A 19,955-nucleotide genomic window follows, 5' to 3' on the forward strand; every position below is an offset into this window, starting at 1 on the left:
GGTGTAGATCAGAATTCCCAAGGATAGCTATACCTAATGCAGGAGAATTAGCCTTTAAAAATAGATTTTGGAAGAATAACTGTAGCAGGCGCAGGCCCTGCAAACCTGCCGTGGCCTTCAGAGGCCTAAGACAGGCAAAATGCTGAGTCATGATGACTGGACATTAGGAACCCCTCTCTCCCACTCTCGGAGTCTTGCTTATCTCTCTGTAAGGCTATAGGTCACTTTCCTTTAACCCTTACCATTGGACAATTCTTGATCCCCTCTTGCCCTATATAACCCCCTGTTTCTGCCCGGCTAGCTCAGTCGGTAGAGCATCAGACTTTTAACCTGAGGGTCCAGGGTTCAGGTCCCTGTTTGGGCGCCAAATTTAATGCTGCCGCTGGGCTATGGGGTGTACCCAAGTAGCTGCATCAAAGCTGGATAGATAGCTCAGCTCTAAGGAGAGCCATTCCTCTCGAGCTCTAGCAGCGCCTCCAGCCTACACCTTAGCAAGCCTTTAGTGATATTCAGCTTTAGTGATTGTCAACTCATTAGAGATTTCAGCTCTTGGGCTTGCTAGGCTCGGCTAGGGCATGCAGCAGGCATTTGGTAGACCAGGAAAAGATGAGAGGAGAGAGGCTGTGTGAAATATTCTGCAGCGATGTCCTTTAAGTAACCACAGTGAACCCTGTAACACTGAAGTCAGCCCATAGGATCATGAAAGATAACACATTAAACTCTCTCTCTCCTGTGTTAATGTCACTGCTGTAGCTTCACATCTCTGTGAAACTGGTGCTCAGGTGAGTGAGTCTGGTGTCTCTTTTCTTACTGTGGCACTATAAAGTAGTCATTGAAAAATGATAGGTCTGGTCCATATCCACTGCTTAAGCATTTTGCAGCAATGAAAATGAAAAGAAGAACCACACTCACAACATACGCGACCAGAAAAATTAATCCAGTGATCCCCAAGATACTTTATTTTAAGCAATGTGACTGCAGTCACAGCATTGTGTATCCCTTATAGATGTGCTACACATGCAAAATGTGCAGTTCTGGCTACACAGGGCAGTACTTCTGCCTCTTTGGTAGGAGAAAGGATTTAAATGGGTCTTACTGGGCATATAATTAACTAATTTACTCAACTTTTGCTGTCTAGAATTTCAAGTTCTAGTTTAAGTTGTTTAAGCTATCTATTGCCCTTTTAATGCAGCATAGTATATTGAAGTAAACATACATCCAGACTCTATCCTAATGAACCAGTTCTTGCCATTTTAAACCAGGATGTAGGATTTTTTATTGAGAGATTCTCTAGAAAAAGAAATAGCCTCGGTGACTTGCTTGAAATACTTTGTATTCATGACTTGGTGACTTAAAGCTCACAACATTTCCCTGTTCTTATTTTTTTGCAAATGAACCATCCCTCATGTGGACAACTCTGAGGGAAAGTGTGTGCTATTTGTTGAAGATCACTCAAAAGGAGCAGATAATTCTTTCATGTGGGAATCATTTAATCCATTGTCAGTACATAAAGTGTACTCCTTACACTTTAGATGAAGAGTATTTTATTGTCTCTGCAGAGACTGAGTTCTAGGAGCTTGTTTTAATATCTTGATGTTGAAGTGCAGTTTTGTTGGGATTAGTTCTCTCCACACTATAGACCTGATTTTGCAGTGTTATTAAGTAAGAGCCCCTGCTAAGTAGTATTCTCCAAAACTAATGTTCTGCATAAATTGAAGTGTGTTCCTGAGTTGTGCCTGTGGTTTGGTGTGACTGTCATTCTCTTTCCTCTGAATGGGAATGAAGTACATGGCAAAGCATGGAAATGTCAACGCACCTCAGTTCTATACATCCTTCATCTTCATTCAAACTTAATCTGACTGGGAATAAGGCCAGGTACCCTGGGATTTTGCCTGCACATCTAAGGGTCCTTGTTAAAGCTGCATCTCTCTCCTGGCCTCTCCATATATCATCAGAGAAGAGAAAGATGATAGCTCATTGCTTTGATTGTTTTCTCCTGAGATAAAGAGACAATCAGTGCCCTTTACATTTCTCATCCAGGAAATGACATATTTAAGTAGATTTGCTATCCCTGCAGGAAGGCAATGGTCTTGATCTTCTGACAAGATTTCATAGATCTGTAAAATAAAAAGGAATTTACAAAGCAGGTAGGAATATAGCCAGCTGAATGATGTTATGTACTGGATTGTTTTGCTTAGTAGTTTATTTTTTTTTTACCTCACTATTTGTACAATATAAATAAACATCTTTGATCAAACAACGTCAAAGGAATTTCACACACAGAAATGAAGGAAGCTATTCTGTTTTCTATAGCACAGATTGGTGGGCTCACAGGACAACATTTGAAACAAATAGGATATATTTTCACATAAACTGCCAAATTCCTGTAGTTTATGTGAAACAGAATGTCCTTAACTCTGTTTATGGCAGATGGGAGCTCACCAGTCACATACACGCAGAGAATGAAAGTGGTGCTGAGACTAGGATTCTTTCTTTTAATCTGGAAGGGGCAACTATATAGAGACAATTGTGGAGAAAAATTCTAGCACTTGCTTTGTGTATGGTGCACAGTTAAGATGCTGTCCATGTGGTTTCTTTTCTCGTTAGGTTGCTAAGACAAACACAACAAACTTTATTCAGCTTGGTCCAGGGTAGAGATTTTTGCCAGTCATAAAGAGACCAACACATCCAGAAACAAAGGGACCTGCATAATTTTAGGACAGTTTAAAATTTGACCATGTTCTGTTTAATTCCCAGTAGATAGTAAACCATTCATAGATAAAGACTAAGGGCACAGATGGAAGTGTCGTCCTACACCACTGAGAGGGAGTAATTTACAAACCCTTATACCAACTCTTATATATAAAAGGGTTGCCTTAAGTTTCTGTGTTGTCAGATGCCTGTGAAATTATTGTTTGTCAAAGTAGTAGCACAATGTAAGTCATGATGACCTCCTAATTATGTGAAATACTACTGGAATCACAATGAAACATTTCAAAAATCCCAACTATCTGTATGGTGTGGGATATCTTTAAATGAGGTTGAAAAGACAACAAAAATAGATCTTTTCCATTTTTAAGCAACATAGTTTAAAATTGTTTTTTCTTCATAAATCCACACTAGATACAATTTTAAAAAGATGTTTTGCTAGAAATCTGTAAATTTTATTAATTTTATATTTATTTTATGTCTTTTTCAACAAGATAAAATGCAATTCATAATATAATTAATTGAAAGGCCACTGATACAGTTAGAATTAATGATTTGCTCAAATTCCTCACTAGAGCTCTCATAAATAAACTCAAAATATGTTCTCTTTAATAAATTTCTTTTGTTATTTTATCCTTTAAAAATAGTTTTTTGTTTTTACTATGATAGGCCTTTATGTTAATACTAGATTTTTTTTTAGTATGGAAGCAGGGGTCTTATATGTCAGATCAACACTTCAGATAGAGTAGCAAATCCAAAGATCATCAGTGGAAAAAATCCTTCTCTCTTTTGTTTAAATATTAAATATAGATAAAGGAGTTTCAGAGTAAATTTCACACATGTAGTCTGACAGGTATTATTCAAGCAATGCCAAAGTATAATATATCTATAAGATTAAAGGAACATCTGACCACAGAACACTACATTTATTTAATTATGTACCATCAAGGTGTTAAAACTTTCCTTGGAAGGAGATCAGCAATTTCTAATACAATTTTCAGTGATAACTACATTGACTTACTTGTGTATGATTTTTTGTATTTTTTTTTTCCCTTTAGGCTGTACTTTGGAGGTACAAGTTTTCCCAGCTCAAAGGTTCTTCAGATGATGGGAAGAGCAAAATCAAATTTTTGTTCCAAAACCAAGATACTAAACAAATTGAAGCAAAGGTAAAAATAATACATTGTTTGTATAAAGGCAATATACAATTTTCAAAGCATCTAGGGGACTGGGGAAGTATAGTAAACTAAGTTACTTGGAAATATTAGATTAATGCACAAAAAACGCAAAGAAAACCGATGAAATTGAAGAAAACGGAACAAATTGCTTTTATCTAGTTAGAAGTCTTTTGAAAGGTGTAATTTGATTTTAAAATAATAAAATTCGGGACGTATAGTACATATGGGTTTAGGCATGTTTTCCAACTCTCCTATTTGTTATTGTGATAAAGCTATCTGAGAGCTTGAATACCTTGTTTATTGCCTATAATTGAAGAAATGATGGAAAAATATATCCTTAAGTCAACCTGGGAACAAAACTCAGCAAAGGTTGAAAATCTCTTTTTATTTCTCAGAGGAAAAAAAAGTGTGGTTTAAATACGTATTTCCCAACAAGACTGAAGTGTCGGTGTCTAATGCAAAATAAGAAAAGTTGTATTTCCAGTTGTGCTTTTGATTCAAAAGTTAATTCATGAAAACAGTAGCTGTGAGAGATTTAAGTTTACTTCAATGTATGTCTTTTGAGAATACGGCCATTTACTGTCCCAATGTGTGTGAGAAGCGATCTTCCCAAGGTCTGTGGTTGTAACTGCCTTAGAGTCTGGGTCAAAGTTCTTTTTTGACTAGAATCCAAATTTTAGTGTAAACCTAAAGACTATTTTCTTGTTGATGTCTAAGGTTTGCTTTTAAAGCATTTACTATACTGTTTGTCCTGACCACATTGCAGACAAAATTGCTGAATGAACGTGATAACAAAACAGTTAGAACTGTTAGAAGAAAACATGAGAAAAAGGAAATAGTTTAAAAAATTGTCTGCAAGTGCTAAATATGTAGACTATTACAAAATATGTAAAGAAAAAAATGCATTGTTTTGGGGATAGTTATGTGTTTAAATGCCAGTAGCTACATTAAGCATCTTTCTTCATGTCTCTTTATGCTTCATGCTATTTTCTACCCAGCAGCTATTTACTTGATTTTGAGTGTTTTACTCAGTAAAATAAAGGTATGTAAGAGTTCCCATTAAATCAACAGCGATAAAATGTGGGGAACATGGTTTTGATACCTTCATGTTCTGCTGCATCTCAAAGATAAATATTTTCTTATTTCTGATTTCCTTCAGAAATATTTTTTGTAATACAGAACTTTTTTTTCAGCTCTAAGAAGACAATAGAGTTTAACCTAATGTCATGAAGATGATTTTCTCTTAAGAAAGTAATTATAAACTTTTATCCTGCTCCTATGTACAGATAAAGAATGAATGTTATTTTTCTAATATCTGTCTGCTACTGCTGTCATATTAACACATTATTTTAGCATTTGAGCACTAACAAAAAATTCATAGGAGTCCAAGAATGGCACACTGTGGTAGTATTTGGGGATTTTGGGGGTTTTGGTTTTGCTTTTTTTTTTTTTAACTGTTAAAACTAGAACATATTTTTAATGCTGAATTACATTTAAAATAAAACCAAAGAGTAAAATATTGATTTTGAAAAAATTAGGGTTTTTTTCATGTTTTAAATGATATCCGTCATATAAATCACTCAGAGATACATAAGTATGTTGGACATACATAAACCTTAGAGGTATCCTGGTGCCTTTTTTGTACCTATTGTTATTTCTACTCAAATTGAATTCTAGAAAATTCTGCCAAACTTTTATTACGGTAGAAATGCTATGTTACATCTTATGAAGTCAGAGTGTTATACAAACCTTCTAGCATGCTTATTAATATGGTGTCTTGTTCTCTGGTTGCTGCTCTTTACTACAAATTTAAACTTTCACATTACTCAATTTTGAAATAAAAATTTGTTTATTTTAATTAATTTCCTTGGTGCGCAAAGCATATCAACTATATGCAAAGATGTCTGGTTCTGTTGTCTTTGGAAGGTGCTGTGGCATTTATAATGAGCACTTCTATCCATTCCAATTTGTTTACATATTAAGTATGTTGCTTAGTCTAAGAAATGTAGATAAATGTGTCTGTAAAATGAATGTGAAGGTTCTTGGGTCATATATTTTCAATGCCGGTTACCTTATAATTTTGTGGGTAACCCCCTTCTGTATCCTTTAAACCTTTCATAGATTTAAACACTATTAATCATAAAGAGAGGTGGACTAGTCTAGCCTCTATTTTCTTGCTTTACATTCCTGAGTCAGAAGTATAGCTATTTGTGGAACGGTTGAGTCATTAAGAAATGTTAATCAGATTTTCAGAAATATTTGTAATGCCAGATTTCATGAATACTGTATGCAGACTTCATTTGAAATCAGAATCAGTTGTAAAACATCTGTTAAAGGTTGTGATGAATATTCATGCCACAGCTATCATCACCTGTTAAATGCAGCCCTGTTCTGCAGCTGGCCTGGAGACTCACTGCTGCAGCATTTTCTTTATGATTTTATTCTTTTTTTCCCCAAGTTATAATACATGGGGAATAATCAGAATGTGGTGAAAGGAGAACTCAGCAGAGAATAAAAACCTAAAATTGAGGAGCCATTGCACCAATGTATTAGGGCTCTTCACTTGTTCCCAAGCAGCAATGTGGAAGCAGGGCATAGCAGATACCTTTCCAGACACCACAAATACTGTGTTCAGTTTGGGACCACTCACTCAAAGAAAGACATTAAGCTGGTGAAGTGAGTCCAGAAGAGGGCAACAGAGCTGGTGAAGGGTCTGCAACACAAGTCTAATGAGGAGCAACTGATGGAGCTGGAGAAAAGGAGGCTCAGGAGGAATCTCATTGCTCTCTACAACTGCTTAAAAGGAGATTGTAGCCAGGTGGGGTCAGCCTGTTCTCATGAGCAGCAAGCAATTGGACAAATGAAATGGCCTCAAGTTGCACCAGAGGAGGTATAGGTTGGATACTAGGAAAAAATATATTCACCAGGAGGGTTGTCAATAATTGGAGAAGGCTGCTCAGGGAAGTGGCAGAATTACCACCCCCAAAGGGATGGTGTAGATATGTAGATGTGGCACTTGGGGACATGGTTTAGTAGTGGACTTGGCAGTGCTGAATTAACCATTGGACTCAATAAACGTCCCATTCAACCTAAATGATTATATGATTCTATATAATAGCTTCACAGAAAAATATGGGTTATCAAAACCAAATTCTTCCTATCTTCCTTCATTTATAATGCAGAACATTTTGTGTATCTCATGCTTTCCTCGGTGTGTGATTACGGCAAGTTGAACCTCTGTGATAATACCCTTTAGCTTTAGAACAATTATTCATGATCTGCAGAATCAAGAGTGTCAAAATGCTCATCTATTGAATTTTGACACTCTTTTCCAAACCTAGGTAATATTGTTATTATTCTAGAAATATATCCCAACTTGTAGATATACATTTCTTGGGAAAAAAATAAGTATGCATCTGCATTTTAAATTTTATCATGCTATCATAATAATTGTCCAGCGCCTTCTCTGTATTCTGGTGGAATATGCTGAGATACCAATGTTAATGTTAGAAAAATCTAGGAAAAATGTATATTGGAGTAAAGTCCAGCACCATGTACTTGTGGTTATCAGTTAGCTTTTTTGTTGTTGTTGTTGTTTTTGGGAAAAACACTTGCCACCAGAGTTTATATTCTTAAGTGAAAGAAAGTCCTTCACTGACACTGAGTAGCTAAGATTCTTTTGATACTGTCAAGATTTTTTATAGTGTGCTTCATGCCTGACTTAAAAAATTCAAAATGGCATGCCTTGAGACATCCGGCATGTGCTATGGATTTACTTACAGTTTAACTTATTTCCCAGTATTGTTCTTTTCAGCTTTAAAATAATTTTAGGTATTTAAACATTTCAGATATGGTCTTTTTTTTTCTGTAGAGACATTGTACTCATGCTTTTGTTTGGCTTCTCTATAAGTGAAATTATGTTATTATAAAGATATGTAATGTAGAATAAAAGAAGTGTTTCCTCATGGATTTAAGCAGTTCAGTCTAAAAATCTGAACAATAATTACCATAGGTCACACCAGTGGGTCTATGGCAGGGAGCCTGAAAGCAAACACCTTACTTAAAAGGTATCTAAGACAAGGTCTAAGTGGTTTCTAACAAGAAAACCACTTAAGGGCAGCATTAATCACCGATACCCCTTAGACATTCCAATCTGTAGGTTATTTCCCAGCTGTCACTCAGCAGGAGATATTGCACAATTTTGCTCAGTGAGACAAAATTTTTATGAGTGAGAGCTGCAAAATAGACCTGTCACCTTGACAGGATGTGGAGCCAATGTGTCCCTGTATTTGTTCTTACTGAGCTGTTTGGCTTAGGTTAATAAAAACCTAAGCACAGGAGGGCAAAGTTTTCTCTACATCTGTAAGGCCCAAAAGAGATTCACTTAGACTTTCCTATCTAGTTACTTATCAGTTTACCTGTTTCTTTAGCTATAGTTTAATGATCCATTAGTGTCTCAGTAGTATCACAGCAGCTTCTGGAGGTGATGCACAATCTAAGGACTGTAATAAACTCGGAGTGGTGTGACCTTCAATATAACCTAAGTAGTAGACTTTTCAGACAAAACAGAAGAGTACCTTAAATCTTTGAGAGTTCCTGTTTTGAGATAAACATATGCCTCCAAACATAGGAGTAAATGATGTATATAAAAATCAGCATCTTATTACACTATTGAATTTTTACCAAGCTGGAAACTGAGGGTCTCTCTATGCTTAGTAAAACATGTATGACTCAAAAGCTACACTTCAGTCTGTGCTTTCACCTCCCCCAACTTGCAGCACAGCAGTTCTCACAGAAAAACTCAGGCAAAGCCACATCGCTGTGCTGCATCAGGTGAGCTTTTGTTCACAGACTGGCTGAACTCCTAAGCTGAGCAGTACAAAACTGAAGTGGGTACAAAAATAAGTTGATCAAGATGAAGGTCCAGTCAATTGTCTTCCTCTATTTGAACATGGAAAAACCAAAGAAGGCACAAATATGGTATCAGCTAAGGAAGAAATTTAAATTCAAGGATTTCACATCAATCTCATTATTAATTAATACTATCTTATTATTAATTAATGCCAATTAATAGTACTTGAAATTAATCTCGTAAAGAAATCTAATCTAAATATACTGAATGACTACTGATCACATTACTGTGAACAAAATACCCACTTTCTGTTATTGCAAGGTGACTTGATGGGTGCTTGCATCATTTTCGAGGCTGACATTTCTGCTCATTTCAAGTCTGTTCTCCAAAATGCAATTTTAAATTAATCCTTGTTCTTAGCCTTGAGGGTTTTTCAGTGAGCATCATAGTGCTCTTCACATTTTGAGAATCATCTTTAAATGGGTTATAAGTATACAGCCTTAAGATTTTTATAGAGTGATTGCTCAGTTGCAGTTACTGAATTTTTGAATTCACATTTCTGACTTGTGTTGGTTTCTGTGGTTCAGTTTTTAGTTTCCCCATGTCTTGCACATGGATTATTTGTCTAATATCTATTTTAGATCAGATTCTATGCAAATATAGACAGACCATGTAACTCCACTTTTTATGAACAAATATCTTCTCATATCAGCTGTTTATATATTGATGAAAGAGAATACTTTTTTTAAATATACCACGGGTACTTCAAAACACAATTGTTGGATTTTGTAAGTGCATCATTTGTGTAGATATATCATACTACATAAAAAATGTATAATACAATGTAATAAGAGATTGCTGAGGTTTGTTTTCTTTTGGAAAACTCTCTTTTTTCTCTTTCTTTCTCTGTCTTTTTAATTGAGACGTCCTTCGTGAAAAGCTACTAGAATTCCAGTATATTTCTGACATTTTCAAGGACTGCATCTTTCTCACATGCCTTTTTGCCCACTTACATTGTCCTCAGCAGGAACTGCAGATGTTCAGATTAACAATCTGGAGGTGTCTGATGTAATGACAGCAGTGTAGGGTGAGAGCAGTTTAATCAAGAGATAGCTCAGAAAGACAATTTGAAGACCAGAGGGTACACTGATATTCCTGGGAGAGTAGGGTTTTAGGTGAACTGTACAGGCAACAGTGGAAATTGTAATAATAGTAAATTGTGTACTTGTGCATGTAAAAATAGATGTGGCTTAAATTAGGGTTTCTTTCCTTTTTGGAGGATTCAGAGCATGTGACTTTCCTACTGGTATTAACTTCAAGGGCTTAACTGCATATTTTCTCAGGTTTCTTAGGGTTTGTCTGTTTGTTCACTCGAAACTTCATCTGTACTATGTGTGCAGTACACACTACCCTACCTAGAGGAAAGTGTTTTCAGACAAAAGTATGGCTGAGGACAAAGTGTGTACAGAAACAACCAGTGTGGCTGGGGGTGCACAAGACCCTGTGGGTTCCCCTCTGTCTGCTGGCAGTAGTGCAAACCTGGAAACACCTAAAAGGGCAAGTTCCCTGCAGAAGTAAGGGCATGTTTTTTCAGTCAGCAGCCCTACATGGAGTCGTATCTGTTTGTTAAGGTTTGTTGTGATTAGGCTAATCTGCCTGAAAAGTGTTGCTCCTGGTAAAGTCCTGTTCCCATCAATCAGACTTCTGGGAACGGAGTTGCAGCCATTAATCAGACCCACATGTATTTGCCACATACTAGTCAGCCTACTGTGCTTCATGGTGCTTTAATTTCCAGTTAAAAATGCACGTCTACATTGCAAATAATAACCGGGCATTTGCTGACTTCTCAGTGCTCTTCTTTGCAGTCAAGGTAATTTCCATGTTGTGTCATTACTATTGATAACAGTTATCAAGTGGGACTTCAGAGGATGTTCTGTTGCCTCACCCATTTCCCATGGTGGTCAATTGAGCAGTGGATACTCCTGATGTGTTACTATTGCAGAAAGCTGTGATAACTCTTGGAAATAATTATACTCATGCACTGTAAAAATTCAGTGTCCAGTAGCTGTAATTATGATAGTAACAACATTACCTAATTGACTAAAACAATTCTCAAACTGCAGCATATCTTGTTGAGACATAGGGGGAACTGCAGTCTTTCTACAGATAATACATGCAATTGATGTTAAAAATATTAAAAATATTAAAAATATTTTATGGTTCCAATAAATACTTATTCCCTTATCTTAAGCTTCAGGCATATTTTTATAGAACTAAAAAGGTACATAAATAAATTAATAAAATGAAGTTAACTGAAAAGTAACTTAATTCCAATGACTCATAGTTGTTATTCTGAAATAGCTTCCATAATTCCTTGCTTCCTCATCTTTGAATGACCATTGTTTTCTTATTTATGATAAATTTTCTTATTTTAAAATTTGAGGAAGGAAAAATCCACTTTTACATAGTGATAAAATTTCCATCCTCTTTGGGTTTAAAACTGAGAATGTGTCTAAATGGATTAGTTTTTTATATAGACACAGTGACAGGTTTGTGAAACTTTGCATAATTTTTTTCTTCTTTATTGAGAATTGGTCATCAGGGAGTTTAAAGAACCTCATGGGATGTCATCAGTTTGTTTCTGAGCATGTCTGAAGGATATCTTCTGAGGCTGTAGGAGACCTGAACAAAGCTGCACCTATTCAGTACATCACTGGCCACTCTGCCCATCCAGCTGTCTGCTTTCACAGTGTTGTCCCTCACCCATGAGGGCTTTGTGAATGTCTCCATGTATTCTGTGAAGCAATGTCTTCCAGGAAACCTCAAGAGGCAGAAAATTGCAGGTTGATGTCATTTGAGAGATCTAGCAATTTTTGTTGAATTTGCAACATTTTTAATATTCTTCTAAACAAAAGAGCAAAACCCTGACACTATATAGCCTGGAAATACTAATGCTAGGCAGAAAGACAAGTAGAATATACTACAAATAGCAATTATTGGCTTCATGTTGGAATGAAAAAATTCGTATGAGCAGTGAATCAAAGCAGAAATGTAAAATCTGTACTACTTTCCCTAGACTTATATGTATTGAAGTACCTCAGTAATAGCTTTCAAATACAACAGATATTTATTGATTAAATACCAGTTTCAAAAACACACACTGAAAATAACCTAAAAAAATTGATCAGATAAAGTCAATTAGACATAAAGGAGCCAATTTATATATGTAAAAAACTGTAGATTTTATTTATTTTCTCTCTAGTGAGATCTAAAAAAGTCCCAGGTAGTCTAATCACAGGCTGAGCAGGCTATAAAGAAATGTAAATTAAAGTAGAAAAATAAGGAATTTTTATAATATTCCTAATAAATTTAAAACATGGAGTATGTTCCTTTTGTGGCCCGATAAGAAATCCAAATTATCACTGTGTGATATTTTGAAAATATGTTCTCTTTTTAATATATATATTAAAGAATCAGGTAAGAAAATAGCTGTTTAATAGTGTGATTTAGTAGCTGATTAATAGTGTGAGGGGACATGATGAACAAACATAACATATGTGGAACTCAAAATTATTAATTTTTGTGGGCACATTGGTTAAATAGTAGTAGCTGAGAGGTGTGCAGACTGTTACAGCACAGCCATAAAGTTTCTATCTAAATTACCCTGCAAAAGTGCCAGATATGCATTAACCTGAGCAAAATCAAAGTTATATAGTGTCACTTTCTTCCCCCTTTAGCTAGTAGGATCTCATATTTCTATGAGGCACTTAATCCAGAAATTTGTCCATCTTAGCCTCCAAGCAATTATTTACAGAATGTTCCATTTTCAATGTCTAAGTCCCTATAATGGAAAATTGTAATGCACATCAGCAGAATTACATCAAGATATTAAAACTATTGCTGTTGTAACAGTGGCTCATTCCTGGTTATATGCTTATGGGGTATTTTTCCATTTCATGTTTAATTTTTTTTTTTTTTTTCACTTCCAGGAGCTGGAGTTTTCTAACCTGTTTGCAGTCCTTCACTGTATCCACTCATTCTTTGCAGCCAAAGTGGCTTGTTTGGACCCTTTGTATGTAGGCAGCCAAGCCACAGCTTCTGCTGCTCCCACAACTTCTGGTACTGGCAAATTGAAGTATTCTACTTGACATCCCCCATGCCAGCACTGCCACTCAACAACAAGACATTAAAATGTAAAAATACTCATAAGATTTAGACCTTTGGTGAACCATGTATGTGGAAACCAATCCTGGAGGCAAGACATCTTGCAGCATCAGCAGATAAATGGTCACGTGGGATCATAATTTCATCTCGGTTCTGCAAGACATCAGTAAATAATCCTAGTCAAAACCCCAGAATAGGATGGATATGCTTTTAGTATTATCTATTTGTACTTACATAGTGCTTTAAGCAACATTGGAAGCAAAGGAATAAATGGCGAAATGAAGCACTTGAGTATTTAATAAAATTTTCAAATTGCTGTAATAATACACAAATAGAATTGTCATTTTCCTCTTTTCAGATGTTTTTTAATGACAATATGCTAAACTCTGAGTATGAACATAATGCCCTATCATTATATTATAAATGAGACCAAGCATACAGTACATGGTGACAAAGGAGATAAGCATGAAAAGACATTTGTGTAAGTACCTCCTCAAATAAGAAAGCACTTTAAGCACTGTTGTAAATCCGTACTTGTTTTCATATATGGAATCATGCTAATTTTCCATTTTGTTCTCTTTATCTCACAGGAACAACAGCAAACAATATAGCCATACTGGTCTGATACATTAAAAACAAAACAAAACAAACAAGCCAAAAGAGTAAAAACACTTTTTCGTGGATAAGTCCCTCTTCTTCAAGTAAAAATAATGGCATATAAATTTAATTTCAATTATAAATTAAGTGCAAGTACAAAAACTATTGTGTCACCTATTTATTTCCTCCTTTTCTTTTTTTTTTTTGTTAAGAATTAAATACTGTAATTCTAACAGTCTTTGTTCACAAGAGTTTGAAATTGTTTCAAACAACTCAATATATTGTTTCCATGGCTAACTTTGATTTTACATTATAGGTAGAACTTATGTTTCATTTAAACTCTCAATAAATAGACATTTTTCATTATGCTTGAAAAATTATTTTACCCTTAGAATTCTTAATAAGTTATTTTACATATATCTATATTGATAGTAAGACAGGAATAAATTGAATAAGCTATAAAGAATGCAGTAAGAATGCATAATTCCTTTGTTTTTTAAGACCCACTCTGGATCAAGTACCAGTTTCAGAGTATCATTTAATGATGAAATATAAAGGACTTCTAAGTTTAAAATTAATAACTTTGTTGAGTTGCAATTTTAAAATATAATTTAATTTTGTGCTATGACACACACGAGTGAAGATGATGGAAAAAAGGTATACATTTTCAGGAGTAGTTTTCAGGGTTTCTTTTTATTGTATTGAAATCAAAACTACCTTTTTTTCCCCCTCCACTTAGATTTGTCAGTAGCACTTATGAAATAGGGCCACCATCTTCCTTGTTTATCAGACAGAGTAATTCTGTCTTTACCCTTTCTATATGTTAAGATGATTAATGCTTCAAAAGTGAAGCCAGAGGAAAGCTTATCCAAATGGAAGCAATTCAAAATGCAAGGCAAAAGGGACAAAAGGGAAAGGGACAAAAGATGAAGGAAATGTAGGAGCACATCATATCTCTGGGGTTTTTTGCTTTGCATTAGAAGTATTTGGATTTACATGTGTGAGAGAAACATTGTTTTGCAGTATAGCTGATCTAATTTGATACTAGTACCAAACAATCTGAAAATATTTGGTGGAGGGGAACTCTTTCATTACTTTCAAAGGTCTTCTGGTATACTGGTACCTCCTATTAGTACACCTCAAAGGGCTACACATTTATTTTCCATCCTAAATTCAGTGGAATGATGTAACAATCCAGCTATTAAATACTCTAAGTGGCATCAAAATCCAATGTTTTTGTAGACACCATCATGAAGTTTTTAATGAGAATTGTCCCTTAATAAGGGACAATTATTGTCCCTAAGTAACGGGGCCACATCTGAAGGACAGATAAAACTACCGTGGCTGTCCATAGGATCTTGAGCTTGGACACAAGCCCCAGATATTTTGAATCTAAAGCTATAACATTTTAAGAGGTTTAGCAGTGGTAACTCAGGCACTGCCCTTGTCTAAAAAGGAGATATTGAAAACGCAAATTTTGGCAGAGCATTGACCGTGCTGAAAAGAGAAGCCTGATATATTTTAATGACAGCTCTCAGTGCTCCTAAGAAATCTCATCCATTTCAGTGCATTGCTGTGGCATTCAGCTGCCACAAACAGTGTGGCCATGTGCTCCCGCCTCTACTGGCAATAGCAGAATCTGAAACTGGTCAGCTGCCGGTGGAATGTTTTCCCTTCAACTGTTCATGTGATGTGCAGTTGCATCACTGAATCTGAGAGGTGTTTAGGAGACATGCTTGAATGACCGTAACATTTACCCAAACCATCACAAAATATGTCATTGCAAATTTCTGTAGATGAAGGAATTCCATTATTTGAAAGCCCCCTCCCAAAGAATTCAAACAAAAATTCTCATTGTGCAGAATGGAGTTAATGACATCAACCTTGTGAAATCTGCCAGGGTATCCTGAAGATCTCTGTCAAGAATTCTGTTTGTAAAACACCTGCATTCATCACTGAGAGTTTTGCAACTGGGCATTAAATACAGAACGTTTAAGAAACACATTAGCCTGTAAATTGTTTTTTTGTTGTTCTTGTTGGTTTTCTAAAGAGGTAAACTGGTGGGTCTTCATCAGTACTTTTATTTTCAAGAAGACAAGTGTTATTGAGAGAATATAAGATGTCATAGCTTTGACTGCAGGTCAGTGTTGATTTGTAAATAAAGCAGGCATTTGTGCAGTGACCTGACAGAATATTCAGAGGTGACTCTGCATCCAGCCTTGCCTTTGTAGAGCAACTTGGTCAGAAATTCAGTCTTGAACCAAAGAGGCAAAATTTTAAATTCTGTGTTATAACTAATCCTGAAATGCCAAAATAAAATTTACAAACATATTAAATGGCTACATTTTGCATTTAAATACCTACATTTAAAGCATCATTAACTGCATATGCATATGTCAAAACTCAGGCTTTGTGTTGCAGCCTGTCATTTCACACATAGCATATAATGAATACAAGTGTTTTGTAAGTCAACACAGCCCATTGACAATGAAAAGACAGAATTATAATGAGCCATCAGCTTTTGCTAAAAATCTGTATGCAAGTGAAAGCAAATATTTTAACAAGAAAGAGTAAACAAACCAATCCATAGCATAATACGTAATTTGTTCTCTTTATGCCATCATCATTTCAAGTAAGTTTAATAAAGAAAATTCTTTATAGTACTGTGTCTATTGATGTTATATAGTATACCAAAAATATGTATTCTTAAGTATAACTAAATGTATTTGGCTTCATTTAGTTTGCTTTATGATGGGAATTTTAGATTATCTGATTTTCACAGAACTAATCATATGCTAGATTATAGTGTTAGCATAATTTTATTATGGAAGTGTTACAAAATATATTTGAATACATTTATTCTTGATTTCATCAGTAAATGAATATATTTCATTTTCTACATCTTTTTAAAAATAACAATTACAGATTTTCAAAAGAGCTTTGCATTACAGTAGCACAAAGGCACCTTTGAAATAAAAATCAGCATATTTTTAGCTGTTGGCCATTTTATTATGTTAATTAAGTGCATCAAGAATTTGTGGAGAAGAGCTAACTGTAAGAGGGCTATTTTTATAAATCTGTCATTTAAAGTTTTATCTATTCAAACTAGAATTCTTAAGAATGCAAACCAATAATATACAGTATCAATACGCTTTGAGAAAAGAATCGTAAAAAATCTTGTTTTCTAAATTAGTTCTTGATTCCACAAAATGATATTTATTTATTTTAAATACAGAGACTTATCAGAATACCTGAAAGTGCATGATTAAACGTGTAGTTGTCAACACTGCAGCCTGCTACTTTAAATGTGGTTTGGTTTATTCAATGCCTTAAGGTGTTTCTTGTATCAGATGAAATGTTAAAAAAGACTTGAGATCTTGAGAATGTACAACTGTTGCCCTTAAAAATTCAGATCAGTTTTCATTCTTTCTTGGTAATTCCAAGAAAGCTTTTGGAAATTTTATTAACACTGAAAACACTAAGCTCTACATTTCACTTTCTATTACTTTATGTAGTGGTTTGGTCTCTGAAAAAGACTAGTGTCTGAAAAAAAGTTAAAGCTGATTTTAAAAAGTTCTGTCTCAGGCAGTCATGAGTCTGAGCTTAAAGCTCTGACCAGTTCAGTATGACCTCTGACCGGTTCAGTATGATGGGAAACATGAAAGACTCACTTAAGGTCCTAAAATTTAAGTACCTGTCTTAGATGCCCGAGGTTGCACTTCAGGCACTTCAAAAGGGAAACACAGGGTGGGAATATAGTTTAAGATCTCTGAAGATGTACCTGTATGTGTGTCTCTTTCTTTCTGTTTCTCTAAGGAACTAGAGGTGCTTCTACTTTAGTGTTTTAATTTTATCAGGAATGTGCTTTTTAAGCCAGGCTCCTGCCTGCAGCCACTTATGCAATTCTTCTTATCACAGAGCAGTCATCAAACATATGAGCTGTTTCTTTCAGGATGACACTAAGCAAGCATCCCAGTTCACATCCTGGTGGTCTTTCAGACCATGCAGCCCAGCTGAAATGAGTCCAGAGGGAAAAAATCTCTGACATGCTAGCAGCAAGACTGCCAGGTCCTGGTGCCAGCCACTTCTATGGCTGTGGCAGCTGCTGCTTATGCACCATGGAGAAAAAGCTAAAAAGCTGAGCTTCACAGTGTAGCCCCCTGCAGCTCAGTGCCTGGAGGGGGATGCTGTGCTGCAGCAAGGGGCAGAATGAAGCTGAAAAAGGCTGATGCTGCCCAGGCAGGTTATTCTGCATCACTTTTTCCCTCACCACACCAGGACAGTATTGGCTGCAAGCAGGCTACCCCATGCTGGTCAGCCCTCTCCCTGCTGCATCTTTCTCCCCATCTGCCACAAACACAGCCCTGAATATTGGCTCTGGGGTCCCCAAGCACAATTCCATGTTCCCTCACTCCCATTGCTTAGACAGATGCCAACCTGTTCTTAGATACATATTGGAGCCTCTAAACCTTGTACACGACCAGGGGACAGTGTTAAGTTTTATAGCAAGAGCATAAGAGTGCTTGAGTATGTGATTAACTTTCAGGTTATAGCAAATAAAGTCTTATCTGTGCTTAAGTGCTTTCCTGACTTGGAGGGATGTTAAGTGGAATTATTTTATTTTCCTGGAATAAGTTCTATAATGTCAACACATTTCTACTTGCTTGGCTCCTTTTTCAGGAAGTTTAGCAGTGGTTCATATACTCTTGGAATCATAAAGAAAAAAAAAAATTGGAATGCTGGAATAAAAAAAACCCTCCTGTTCAGATTCTGTATATTATTACAGTACATTGCATAACCTATTGAAATATATTGAACAATGTAAAAACAAATGCTTTCATTTACATTTCCTTGTCAGTTTTTGCCATGGTATACATGCCTTCCACTTTCAACAACTTTCTTCACAGGAATCCCAGCTGTTACAGAAATCCTTTGCTATTCAGTATATACTAATATATAATGCTGTGTGTATGTGTGTGTGGGGGGGGGGTGTGTGTGTATGCGTGTGTCTATATATTAGTATATACTAATGGCAGATATTCAGTATATATTAATGAAAGTTACATATTAGGCACAACTGTAAAACAGGAGCATACATCCATGAAGCTTTATATTTAAAAACTTACAATACTATAAAGAAACATATGTATATTAGTTGAAGAAATGGCTATTTTTGCAGGGTATGCACAATCTGGATATATGATAATAAATTGATAAACATTAACAGATTTATTATTTCATACCTCCAGGAACTTAAAGATTTTTTTAATTATTCTTATCCCTTTAGCATATTTGCAATATATGTCATAAATTTTAATTTGTTATGGATTAAAATGACTGAAAAAATGTAATAGAAAGTCCTATATATTTTATAAATATTAAAAAATAAGAAAAGCTATTCAAGTTATTTATTTCATTTTTAGTTAAGGTTTTGTGATTGTTTGTAATATGTATTTGTGACAAGCATAAGTCACCTAGTTGTTTAAGCTCATTAATGTACCACTAATAAAATGCTATCTTCTGTTTTGTTTTTGTTATGCTTCTTTTTGTAATGGAACATAGCAGAAAAAATAGAAAATAAATACTTTTTTTAACTAATCTTTTGCATTGAATCATACAGTGTATTAGTTTTATATCATTGAAAGCCAAGCCTGGGAAATCAAGAAAATATTTGAAGAATCTGGGGTGGTAAAGTTATTTCCCAACAACTGTTTATTTAATAGAAACAATGAACATTCCTTACTTGTATGAGTATTTCTACAAGGCCTGTCACCCACTTAACGCCTGACTAGGACTTTGGAAATATCCCCACTCTCCCCTGGCTATGAAGCTCAGCCCACAACTATCACCCAGCAACCAGATTATTTTACCATTGACATTTAAGTGCTTAGTTGGTTGGAATTAACCTAGGCCCAATATTGCAGTGCCTGAAGGTATTTTGGTATATCTTTGAAACCAAAGAGTTTTCAGATGGTGCTGCAACTACTAGAGCAAAAACAACCTTGATGAGTTTAATTTTGTTTGTTTTGTTTTGTTTTGTTTTGTTTTCTGACTGAGGGAAGAGATGCTGGAAGATGGGGAGTCCCTGCTTTTATTTAGGCACATTTGTACCTTATTGGCAATTTAGGATGGGAGTCTGCAGTGCACATCTCACATGCACATTTCTGATGCCTTATTTTGTGCTCCCAGTGTGAGAAGGCCAGGTAAGCTCCCTTACAACAGTGCTGCTGTCACTTTTCTGTCTCAGCCCTTCCAAAAGCACTTCCCAAGGCTTTCTCCTGAGGCTGGGGTTGCCATCCTCAGCTCTCTGCCCAAGGAAATCTTTGGTGACCCCAGCCCTTTCAGCATCTTGAAGAGAAGGAAAACATATGAACTAATTTTAAGCATGATGAATACCTTGTGTTAAAAAAATTCTCAGTCCTCATTCCCTGAAGTGATTCGGCTGTTGTGGGTCA

The 19,955-nt window shown here is 35.5% G+C and overlaps 1 protein-coding gene and 1 non-coding gene across 13 annotated transcripts in view; both read left to right on the forward strand.

The window, feature by feature from the left end:
* Nucleotides 1-19,024, forward strand: part of SNTG1 (syntrophin gamma 1) — a 321,662-nt gene extending 302,638 nt beyond the window's left edge. For all 12 annotated transcript variants that reach the window (XM_038129566.1, XM_038129568.1, XM_038129565.1 and 9 more), the window contains 2 exons: nt 3,768-3,878; nt 12,729-19,024. In XM_038129566.1, the coding sequence (XP_037985494.1) occupies nt 3,768-3,878; nt 12,729-12,887 (270 nt within the window). In that variant the 3' untranslated portion in view covers nt 12,888-19,024. The remainder of the gene's footprint in view (nt 1-3,767; nt 3,879-12,728) is intronic.
* On the forward strand, nt 292-364 carry TRNAK-UUU. Its single transcript has one exon. It is a non-coding gene; the product is annotated as a tRNA-Lys (tRNA).
* Nucleotides 19,025-19,955: the final 931 nt, after the last annotated feature.

Source organism: Motacilla alba, chromosome 2 (genome assembly GCF_015832195.1).
Source record: "Motacilla alba alba isolate MOTALB_02 chromosome 2, Motacilla_alba_V1.0_pri, whole genome shotgun sequence".
Taxonomy (NCBI): Eukaryota; Metazoa; Chordata; class Aves; order Passeriformes; family Motacillidae; genus Motacilla; species Motacilla alba.